Source organism: Lepisma saccharinum, chromosome 1 (genome assembly GCF_977018435.1).
Source record: "Lepisma saccharinum chromosome 1, izLepSacc3.1, whole genome shotgun sequence".
Lineage (NCBI taxonomy): Eukaryota > Metazoa > Arthropoda > Insecta > Zygentoma > Lepismatidae > Lepisma > Lepisma saccharinum.
In genome coordinates, this window is record NC_139229.1 from 80,876,426 (window position 1) to 80,889,116 (window position 12,691).

The 12,691-nt window shown below is 36.4% G+C and overlaps 1 protein-coding gene across 3 annotated transcripts in view; it reads right to left on the reverse strand.

Moving 5' to 3' along the window:
* The window catches only part of LOC145996919 (calcineurin-binding protein cabin-1-like), a 108,793-nt gene that overhangs the window by 80,773 nt on the left and 15,329 nt on the right, over positions 1-12,691 (reverse strand). For all 3 annotated transcript variants that reach the window (XM_083133504.1, XM_083133498.1, XM_083133492.1), the window contains exons 9-12: positions 11,655-12,014; positions 10,079-10,222; positions 6,747-6,930; positions 204-325 (exon numbers count right to left, since the gene is read on the reverse strand). In XM_083133504.1, coding sequence (XP_082989630.1) covers positions 204-325; positions 6,747-6,930; positions 10,079-10,222; positions 11,655-12,014 — 810 coding nt within the window. The remainder of the gene's footprint in view (positions 1-203; positions 326-6,746; positions 6,931-10,078; positions 10,223-11,654; positions 12,015-12,691) is intronic.

Below are 12,691 nucleotides of genomic sequence, written 5' to 3' on the forward strand. Positions count from 1 at the left end.
AAATCAATAATATTTACCACCATAACGAATATATAAATTTCTTTTAATTCTACAGTCACGGACAGTTCTGGATTGTAATAATACCTTTGACTCAGACTGTAATCGTTACAACCCAGAAGTGGCCGTCACTGTACTTATGCTTATTTAGAAGTAATTTTCCCATCAATTTGATATACTAAAGTAATATTTAAAGATCTAATTACCTTTCCAAATTAATTAGCATCTTTTCAGTTCTTTCTCTGTTAATACTGGTATTATGCTTGCAATTGTACAGGGTAACTTCTCCTTCCTGATCCTCAGGTTTTATTTCTAGATAATACAAGATCTGCAAATAAAAAGAACCAATTTAAATTTAAGCATATTTTATTTTCAGTGTTGCAAGGTGTAGAAATGTTGATTACAGGGAAAAAGTTTAACCTCTTGTTTACCAGGTATCTCGATCGAGATACTTTGACATGTTCGTAGTTTTTATGTCATAATGTCGCTATTATTTGCTGGAATTGCGATTTTCTTCTTTTATATTGTTGTTAACACATATATTGCACCGTAAGGACTCTTGCATGTCTTGGTGTTCCAAAAAAAAAAAAAAAAAGTGGGAAAATGGCAGCTTCTTTTGTCTGCTTATTTTTAACAACAAAAAGCATTGCAACAAACAAAAGGTTGGAATTTTGTTCCACTACAATAATGCACTTGAACCTCGATTTGGGAATAGTTTGCTGGTCAGTAGCAGGAAGTTGGCAAGTACTTTCAGTTTCGGCAAAGAGGAGTGGAAGAAGGGGCATCTAACAAAGGAAATGATCAAAGCACAGGTGGAAAGAGAAATCCTTATATCCGAATACAGCTGTTCGTCACGTAACTGCAATGTGACCAGCAACGTCCAAAAATAGACTGATAACACACTTTTAAGAAGTTTTGCGGTTCTGAGCCCCTCACAATCGTGGTTGTGCAGTGAAAAGTTCTTGTAGTGCGTGGCTGTGCATTGACAAGTTTCAGTGGTGCACAGACATGTTGTTTGGGAGGTACAAATCGTGTTCTATTGCTCATATGTAGAGGCACATATTTTTGGTAAATAAAAAAGCAACATTTCAGTACAAAAACAGAGTCGATTTCGGGTTCAAAAGCGGCAAATAAAATAAAATTTCGGTATTATAGCGGTGAATAATCACGTCAAAAGTGCTACATAAAATGACATTTTGGTTTTAAAATTGTGAATATAATACTAAATTTGATTTAAAAACTGCACTTATTACACAAAATAAAGTTACCCCTTCTAATAGCACATTTATGTAGTTACCAGAGTATTAAGTTTATTCCTGTGTAAAGCGGTCCATTTTTGTTTCTCAAATATTTACAGCAGAATTAATCAATTTTCCGTGAATTGCATAACTCACAGGATACTTCAGACTTCAGAAAGTGTCACGTCAGTATATAAAGGTAAATTTCGTGTTTAAGAGTATATTTCACATTTTGCAGTTCATTTATTATTTTGTGACAAACCAGGGTAGAAAAATGCACCTCACACCTTTCAGAAACATGAAAATGAACATTACAGCATGTTATTTCATATTTCGTGTTTTCGTCAAAAACGAAATTTGCATGCCTCTACTCCTATGATAATAGTGCAATTATTTTCTTGTTACAAACATGCCTGCGATCATTTCCATGTGTATTTTCACAATGTCCTGTACTTTGATGTCCAGGGAGGGGGAGGCTTTTTTGTTTTCAGAAAATTTGGAATTTTCCAGTTTCTCCCCTCCCACCATATCCATAGATACACTCAATGTGCATATATTTTATATAGTCCAAACCTATGGTTCATTCCGCGTATAATGGTACTTCATTCCTCTGTTTAGGGCAATTAGCCTCCGATCTACAGTCATCTAAATGAAACTCTGCATTTTGCTAAAAATTGGCCCGGTCACAGCAAGCTTACTTGGCAAAATGGGCTCGTAATTAAAAAGGTTAAGGACCGACATATTAAATACTGTGAGAGAACCACACCTCAGATTTTTAGTGTTTTTACTGGGGGAGGGTCATTGAACTTCCTGTTACTGATGATGAAACTTATTGAGTTGGAAACATTAAAGGTTACGGTATACCTGGCATTAATTTCAATTATTTATTTATTTATTTATTAATTAACCACACTGAACAAGAAACTTATTTACCTAAAGGTGAATTATTACTGAGCTTCAAGAAACCTATTTGTTCTTGAATCAAAGGTGGCCCCAGGGAGGTTTCATGACGCGCCTGCATCATGGGAATTTTTTTTTTGGGGGGGGACAAAATTTTATACCAATTCTATATATCTTCACACAAAAATGAGGGGGATCATATTGTTTGATTGACTTATTGATTTTTAGTTTTAGTTATTATGTATAGTTCTTCTATCTACTTGTGGGTGATCGCGGTGATAGGGTTGAAATGAAACACCACCTCTTACGGCTTTAGAATCGGTTTGGATGGAGCAGACGGGGCGTGGTATTTGCATTAATACAAGGTTAGTCAAGCAGACAAACTGTGCAGAATAAGGTTGACACTAACAATGGCAGAGAGCTTAAAGTATCTAAAGTAAACATATATTGCTTAAATATGTCTGTATTATACAGTGACACAACCACAGGGGGGTCATTGCCCCCCAACCTTCGATGGAAGTCAATTCTAAAGGGGCAAGGGGGGGACAAACAATGATGGTGAAGGGCACCTGCAAGGGGGGGGGGGGGCACAGATGAGCAATTACCTCTTCAATTTAAAATTTTATGCAAATAAAAATTCATTTTGTAAAATTTTCTTGCTTGCTTCGCTAACACTATTTATTTATTTTATTTACTCCTTGTTTTGGATGGCGAAATTAAGGCACAAGCTTTTTCTTCCACTTAACCATCTCTACTTTACATTTTATAAATTGATTTTTATAGCTGTTTGTGAAATATATAAAAACTAAGAACATTAAGATACCAAAAAAAGAAAAACACAAGAAAAAATAAAAGAAAAACATGCAAAAAAAAAAACAACATAAAAAATAGAAACAGAAAAATACATGCACACTAAGAAAAGTAAAAAAATACACGTAAAACATAAACACACACACACAACAAACATACTCAAATATAAATACGGAGAAACTAATACTCACTTTTATCCGCGAAGCTGTTTTTTCTTCTTTTTCGATTAATTTCAGTGGCCACTGCCACCAGCCATAAAATTCAAAAGATTCGGGTCAAACACACCGCCCACACGCTCATAGACACCAAAATCAAGGAAACGCACGCCATAATGCACTTCCCGCACGAACTAAACATCGATAGTGGGCAAGCGCACCACACTTGGATTCCCCTACTACAGCAGTTATCGCCTGGAAATAGCAGACGACACACCAAGATGCACAGTGCACCTAGCGGCAGCCAGAGAACTACGAACAAAAGACGCACGCCAAGCAACAGTGCAGCAAGTTCCAACGAGGATGGTGGCAGTGGCCAATGAAATTAATCGAAAAAGAAGAAAAAACAGCTTCGCGGAAAAAAGTGAGTACTCCGTATTTATATACTACTGCGTCTCTCTTTTCCCAATTATGAAAACATACTCAAATTAGAGAAAAAGTACTGTAGGTGGGTGTTGGTCCTACAAGTTTACACGAAGGTTTAATTTTATTTCCCTGTTTTCAGTACTGGTAAGTTGACTCCAGAACATGATTTCTTAATTTTCATTTGAATTGGCCAAGAGAAGAAGAGTTTCTTATGTCATTGGGGAGGTCATTCCATGCTCTGGTAACAGTGACCGTTAAGGAATTTCCATAAAACAGTGTCTTGTGGGAGGGAATGGCCAGCAGAGAGTTGTCTCTTGAATGGGTGGCAAAGGTGTGTGCTGCACTACGGGGTTGAAAACGAGAAAGTAGGTAGGAGGGCTCTCGTGAGTTTACTATTTTGTAGAGTGCTGTAAGAATGTGGAAGCAGCGGCGAGTGGAACGGTCGAACCAGCCTAGGTCCTTCAAAGCCGGGGTTAGGTGGTCAAAATATTTAATATTATAAATGTAGCGCACACATGCATTTTGTATTCGCTGTAGACGTCTTGCTAGTTCACCGTTGAGGTCAATATACGTCAAGTCACAATAGTCTATTTGAGACAGAACTAATGACTCCACAAGTGTTTTCTTTACCTCTTGTGGTAAAATGTATTTAAGGTGATACAGCGAGTGTAATGCTGCGTAGGAATCTTTGCATATGGCCTTCACATGGCCACTCCAAGCGAGATTTTCGTCCGCAACGACTCTCAGGTCTTTAACCAAAACCGACAATGAAATGGGGTTTCCTTCGACAAGAATGTCAGGGATGGAGGACTTCTCTGTTGTGGAAATGAGCTGACGTGAGCCAATTAAAATACATTTAGTTTTCTCAGCATTTACTTGCAGACCGTTTGCCTGAGACCACTTGGAGACGTTCATAAGATCAGCGTTTAAGGCTTTTATGGCCATATTGATGCTTGTTTTAGGGAACGACAAATAACATTGGACGTCATCAGCGTACAGATGGTAATTTGTTGATTGAAAGGTTCCAGATATATCATTTACGTACATGGAGAACAGCAGCAGAGACAAAACGCTACCTTGGGGTGCTTTTCTCGTTTTCGTCAAGTTCAGAGCTGTAGCTAGTGGCGACGGGAGTCAACCATGGGCACCAAATGATCTAAAAAAAAAGGTTGTAAAAGAGAGAATGCCATGGCATCCAGTGAAATTATTTGCGACCTATTAAATCAATATTGTTTTCAATTGCAAAAATTGGATCTAAAAATTTTCTTGCTCACTTCGTCGCAATCTGCTTGTTTTCTGTAATGTAATAAATTTAAATAATATGTGTTGTATATTTGTATTGAATAAGCTTTGAATACGTACACAATTTAGTGTTAACTTGTACATATATGTATTTTCTTATTTTATGTCGATCCATGTTGCATATGTTTTACATGAAAGTTACACATGTATCTTCGAAATGCATTTATCATTCATTTTCTGCCATTCAAGAATACAGATTGTATGCTTGATTTCCATTATTAGCTAATATGAAATTGACGGTGTTGAAAAAGTATTTCAAATAGTTTGTTCCAAACAAATGCTTTAGCACAGACTTCTACCCCTTTTTGCGTAATTTATGAGGATAATAACGTCTTTGATACTACTATTACTGGTGCTGGTGGTAGTAGTAGTAGTAGTAATAATAATAATAATAATAATAATAATAATAATAATGCCATTATTATTATTATTATTATTATTGGTATGTTTATCCTGGTACTTGTCCTCCTCCCCCCCCCCCGACAACAATACGTGGTTGCAACTCTGGTATTATATTTTTCTGCAAATTTTGTCAGACAAAAATAATTTGAGTAATTAATTCGACATAAATGGGGGGGGGGGTAAATTCTGCCTTTTGGGGGGAGTGCATCATGGGCCTTGGGGGGGAATGGGCACCCCTGTCTTGAATCACTATTTCCTTCGTTGTTTATATAGATGCAGATATTCAATAGTTACAAAAATTACCATCATTAATAAAAGAAGGAACAATTATTGCACGAGTGTCACACACATATTCTATACTTCACTAAAGTTGTAGCATGATATGGCAAGTGTATGGTTAATAACTATAAATGCTTTTTCTGCTTTATACGCATGCAGTTATGTACATAGTAATTAAAATAATTACAAAAATTACTATTGTTACCAAGAGCTGTGGTGGTGGTCTAGTTGGTAGGGCATCTGACTGCCACGCAGGAGACCTGGGTTTGATTCCTGGGGGTGGGTGATCTAACGTTGAAATTTTTCCGGCCTTGTCCCTGCATAAAGCATGTGACACTCAGCCTGAAATCAATGGGTACCTAGGGATGATCACATCACCTCCAAAATGGCCAAGATCGAGAATGTGTGGGGTCCCAAATGTGCCTTCGTGGCACGGTGCTACATGTACAGGGAATGTTACCTTTACTTTACCTTACTATCGTCACCACGCAATTGTACACTGCTACAGGCAGAGTGTCATGTTGGAAAATGCATCCCAAGAAGGAAAGGATTGAGGGGTTTGATGGCGCACCTATGTATGTTATCTTTATGATTTCATGAACAAAAGTAATAAACATTGGTAACACCCTAGGAAATAATTTACTTTCTATTTTTATAAAAATGTTTAGTTAAAAAAAAAAAGGAGGTTGTGGGCCTGGCAGGTTCATTTGCTTTCAATGGGTTCCTTAAAAACCCAGAACTGTGTCTACTCAAAAAGTGATTTAACTACAAATCTTACTTCCAATGTTTTGTTTTGGAAACTTCTCTGTTTCCTTCTTCGGTTAATGTCAATCCTTGGACAGAGGTGAAGGAGGAACTAAAGAAGATTACGAAATGTTGGAAGAAAAAATTTCAACTACTTGTACACGTACAACTTTTGCACTTTTCTTCGACATACTTTATCTTGTATACACGTGGTTATATTGATTGATTGAATTGGTGTTTTAAGTGCACTTTATGCACACTAGGGCTAATCGGGACTGAACCTACAGTTTAAAGTGGTATCCGAACCACTGTGCCCCTCCACCAGGTATCGAACCCGGGACCCCTTGATTACAATGCAACAACACTACTACTGTTCCATCGGGGAGGCGCACACGTCGATATAATTTTTATTTTTGGTGATGCAAGATCCAGGACAGTCCGAATAAAATTAAATAGAAATTAGTAATATTAGTGATATTTTTATAGTACTTACAGTTTCTAGAGATTGAATTGCAACTTCAGTGCTTCCTTGATACAAGAAAACATGAGCCTTGAGCCAATAGAGTCGTAACAGATAATTCAGGTACTTAGCACCAAAGAGTCCACCTCGTTCGGATATAAATATCATATATCCCATGTCCTCCATCACTAGCTCACTTGATAGCTTTTCATCGGCACTGAAATATGGTACACGTAACTATCATGCGAATGGTGCCAAAAATCTTTAAATATTTGAAAGAACAATAGTTAATTTAACTTTAATGCACTTTAAGATTAAAAAGGAATGGAAAAAAAGGTAAATATCTACAATATACAAAACAATATTTTTACAAAACACGCAAATTTTAATCCAAGCATTTTTTGCCCCTTTCATATACTATAAATGAAGCAGAAAATTAGCAAGATGCAATTGTGGGGATGTTGACAAAAAAATCATTCTTACCCAAATATAGGGTCAATCCATATGAAGTGGTAAAACATGGTTGCTTGACCATTTTTTAAAAAAAATATATTTTTTCTGTGGTGTTAGCCTCATATGTTGACAGTTCAGAACCGCTGTTATTTATTTTCACTATCACCGATTTGAAGATGACGGGTATTTTTTTATCATGGCGCGCATCATTTTCTCCATTCGTAAGCATCAATGGCAACTTTTTTATCCACTCTGGTAAGTCCTAGGACAATGAGGCAAAATCTGTGATGTTAAGCATATTATAGGCTACAATTATATTTGTATAATATCCTCAATATTATTCCATCATAATACATTTTAAGGTCAAAGTTGTGTATCCTAATTGCTCAAAATGACATTTTTGGACATTTGTTTTAGGGGAAAGGCAGTTTGTTTAACACTTTTTTTTGTGCAAGTACCTGTGAACCAATAGCGTGTGTCAAAATTATTTGAAGCTTGAGACTTTAATCCTTCTTTTTCTACAGGGTCATAAACATGTACTTTTAGTTAAATAATTCCAAGTTCAGGGTTAAATATCTCTGGTGGGCAGTTGTTTAAAAATCTGAAATTTGTACACAATACAGTACTCCATGATAAGTAACTTCAGTAAAAATTTTGAGTTTGAGATTCAATTGGTTTAAGAGATACAAAACTCGTGAAAAATTCAATATTTTGCATTAAATATGGTATGCCTAATTTCATTTCTTATTAACATTTTGTGTTTAAATTCTGCAAACTGACTGTAATTTGGAATTTCAATCAACAACATTACAATCCTGAAATGGATCTGCAATAAAGTATATATACGAGGGTGTGCTGAAAAGTAGAGCATCCTATGTTTTTATTTTCTTTGTTACCTTGTAAATGCATTTTGGATTTTGAGCAACCATACATTGCACTTATAAGACTTTCCTGCTTCTCCATTGAAGTTTTCAAACTTCTATCACCAGGGGGTGCTGAACTATAGCGAGGAAAATGGCAGCATGTAACCATGCAATGTCGGTGGAGCGCCTGAAGAAGCATGCCACGATAGAGTTTCAAACCGCAGAAAATGTGCTACAAATTGACATTCATCTGAGACTGAAGGTATTTTATGGGGATGAATGCGTAGACATCAATACTGTGCGATCTTGGGCTTTCATGCTCGTAAAGAAACCCCCAGCTGAACACGATTCCGATAACCTCCATCAGTTGCAGTACGTGGCCTTGCATTCCATTCTCTCACATACGCTGAGACTTCTTCAGCTTTACAGTTTCCAGAATTTTAACACAAAATGTTAATAAGAAATGAAATTAGGCATACCATATTTAATGCAAAATATTGAATTTTTCACGAGTTTTGTATCTCTTAAACCAATTGAATCTCATACTCAAAATGTTTACTGAAGTTACTTATCATGGAGTACTGTATTGTATACAAATTTCAGATTTTTAAACAACTGCCCACCAGAGATATTTAACCCTGAACTTGGAATTATTTAACTAAAAGTACATGTTTATGACCCTGTAGAAAAAGAAGGATTAAAGTCTCAAGCTTCAAATAATTTTGACACACACTATTGGTTCACAGGTACTTGCACAAAAAAAAAAAGTGTTAAACAAACTGCCTTTCCCCTAAAACAAATGTCCAAAAATGTCATTTTGAGCAATTAGGATACACAACTTTGACCTTAAAATGTATTATGAAGGAATAATATTGAGGATATTGATTATACAAATATAATTGTAGCCTATAATATGCTTAACATCACAGATTTTGTCTCATTGTCCTAGGGCTTACCAGAGCGGATAAAAAAGTTGCCATTGATGCTTACAATTGGAGAAAATGATGCGCGCCATGATAAAAAAATACCCGTCATCTTCAAATCGGTGATAGTGAAAATAAATAACAGCGGTTCTGAACTGTCAACATATGAGGCTAACACCACAGAAAAAATATAATTTTTAAAAAATGGTCAAGCAAGCATGTTGTACCACTTCATATGGATTGACTCTATATACAGTGGAACCAAGATTTTATGTTTTTCAGGGAAACAAGTTAAAAACTTAAAATGCAGAAAAATGTAAAAATCAGGAAAATTTTACAGCATTTTGCTCTGTTGGGACCGTGAACATTCAATGTATAATGCGGGGAAATGTAAAATCGGGGATCCACTGTAATAGCTAGCTAGTTCTCTTTTTTGTGAAAAATTACTTTATTTGGTTATTTTTTTATTTTTTGCAAAAGACACATGGAATTATTATATATTTGATGAGAATTCAACCATATTTCTGCCATGAATTTGTTTATTTCTGTTTCTGATAAAGGAAATATTCTAAATACTATCAAAGCAAATACAGCCAAGAGAATGATACTGTATTCATATACAGTGGTAGCACTTGACCACAAATTTCAAGAACATAGGAAGAAAAACACTGTGATACAAATGAAAGGTAGATGATGTATGTGAATATCAAAATACAATAATATAAAATGCAGAGATGGATGTTGATAAATACCCTGACCATTCAACATCTTGCAATTTTTTGGTGTTGATATTTTTGCTAATTCCCTCCCTCCTCAGATACAGCTTTACATCACTTCAGAAGTTTTCTAATAAATTCAATATCAATTCAACTATTCTTCATGTTTGGTATCAACACCATTCTTCTGATGAATGTTTGCGGTCATGCTGTTTTTGTGGTACTTACAAGGTACTCTGCCAGCATGTACTTCCAGATTTTATTTGTAATTCAATGATTGTTCTAGACATTATTTCCAACTGCATTCTCTGCACTTGTCCTAAATAAATATGAATTAAATCTTTGCATTTCTTCACAGTTTGAAAGCAGAGTTAAAGCAATTTTCAATTAAAGAGTTAAAAAATACTCACTTATGATTTTTCGACAGCTTTTCCTTGGAGGTGAGCCACTTATCCAAGAACAATTCTCCATACATTAGTGATATGACTGCATCTGTTTTAAGCCAATCTAAATCTTCATTATTGGTGATAGGGCAGGGATGAGCAACGTGAGGCCTGCAACAAAGAGTTAGCTCATCGTTCTTTCATGTCTAAGAATCCGTAAAACTACAGACAGAAAATAATATTTGTAATAGTGGTGTTACAATTAGGTGCATTTGTGGTGAATGGAAGATCAAAATTTTAGTGCAAGAACCATCTACATTTAGGTTCTAATTTGGTTCAGAAACTTTGTTTATTTTATATGGTAGTAGTAGGTGGTGGTAGTAGTAGTAATAATAATACTTTCGAGAGAATGGAGCTATGGTGGTCTGTTCTTTGGGGAGCACCCTGACGAGCCTCCCCGGATATTACCTACCCTCCACACCTCCTAGGCCTCGAGATGGGGTTCGGGTGCATGGTTTTGCGGGGCGAAATCTTTCAAGGTCGAGACTAACCTAACCCAGAAACAGAAACATCACCAGAAATTGGTCAAGCATCCTCGACACTTAACGTGCTTTTGCTACCTTGCAGTCCACTGGATCCAGGACACGTGAGAGACCCAGGTTCAATTCCTGGGGTGGGTGTACTATGGGCAAAAATTTTCTGGACTTCTCTCCGGATAAAACGGCTCTGGCTCTGAGTTTAACTCGAGACCCAACACTGGGGGTAAAGGTGCTAATTTCATCACCTCCAAAAATGGCCAAGATCAAGAATGTGTTGGGCCCTACTCCCACATCCCTATGTGTGTCTTCATGGCATGATACAAAATGCATGGGAAACTTTACCTTACCTTACATTTACCTTGTCAGAGAATGTAGGTAAACCATCAAGGTTCTCTCTCTAACATTGTGATATTTGCTTATCTTAGAGAATTTGCATACAGAAGTGACAAGTCACTTGGGAACAATCCAATCAACAGCAATGTTTCACACCATGGCAGCCTGCATTTGAATGGTGAAATGACTCAATGTAAAACATGTAGCAATGTTACATATCAGAAGTAACTAACTCTGTAGAGTTCTTAAACCCAAAGGTTTATGGCTGCAGCAACACAAGCCTTCCATCTGTCCCTATCTTGTGCAAGATTAATCCAATCTTTACCATCCTTATCAGTTTTCTGTAGGTCCATCTCAAACTTTATCCCTCCTTCATCTTGGCCTTCCTACAGGTCTCTTACCACAGGTTTCTCAACAAGAAACAACAGTTTGCAAATTACTCCATGTAAAGCAGACGTGTCTTGTCTTGAATATTTCACTCATATAGCTAGCAAGAAAGATGCACACTAAATGTGCTGAATCGTAGAAGAAATTTAAAAGTTTTCAGCGTTAAAAGGAAACTGACTCATTATTTCTACAATAAGAACAAATAGAGATTTAATAAAAAAATAAAAGGGCTTAAGGTGAAAAGGAACACTTTCAACTTTTTCTTTTATTTCATAGTCATCCAAATATTAACTGCTATTAACAGTACACCTCATCACAGCCTGATAGCAATATAATACACCTACCTCATATTCTCGTATGCCTCTACGTAAGTTGCAAGGAGTGTGTCTGGCCACTTGAGACCATCCTTTGAGCTGAGGGAAATCACATAATTCATCAAGACCTCAACGACACCTATGTTGTCTTTGTTAGCATTGAGAAAGAGCTCTACGTCGGTTTGTTCCTTCTCGGTGCCGAAGTAATTTTCATCTTCTGATTTTTCTTTCTTTTCATCCTCCTTCTGTGTATTTTCTTCATGTTCTTCCTTGTTTTTGGAGCTCTCTGAATTGTCTTGCTTCTCAAATAGCCTATATAGATCCATGGTGTCCATTGAGTCATCCATGTCAAGCGACTCCTTTGGCTTTTCTTCCCTGATGAACTCTGGTCTGAAATATCAGAATTGTAATGTTTAAGTGACATCATTGTACTTTACACTTCATGCTATTGAGAGTTTCTTTGCTCAAAGAAACGGCAGTCCAGTAGTACACGTATAACCATAATCTATAGTAGTGGGCCCTCAAATATGTATTGTGAAGTGAACGATGCAGTGAAATTAAAACATAAGTGAACATAGTCATCATCTCCATGTCGAAATGTGCTTTCATCTATCTTATCAATACATAGCAATATATAAAAATGAATAGATGATTATGGCTGAAACTACCAGGGTGGATTTTTACACATATATATCTATGATTATTGTCACATTGAAATGATATTTGATTATATACACTTGAGAATGGAAGGCTCGAACTAAGGTCACTAAGGTCAATGAACCATTCACATTCAAGGACAATTTGAAATTTCATATTGATTGATTTGTTGTTGTTTTTTAAAGTCCACTTTATGCACAGTAAGGCTAATAGGGACTGGACCTACAGTTTAAAGTGGGATCCGAACCACTTGTGCCTCCACCGGGTACCGAACCCGGGACCCCTTGATTACAAGGCGACGACGCTACCACTGCGCCATCGGGGAGGCCCGAAATTTCATATTCGATTGGTAGAATATCGGTATAGGCCATCCCTACATTTTTGTCAAAATGCACAACAAAGCAATTATT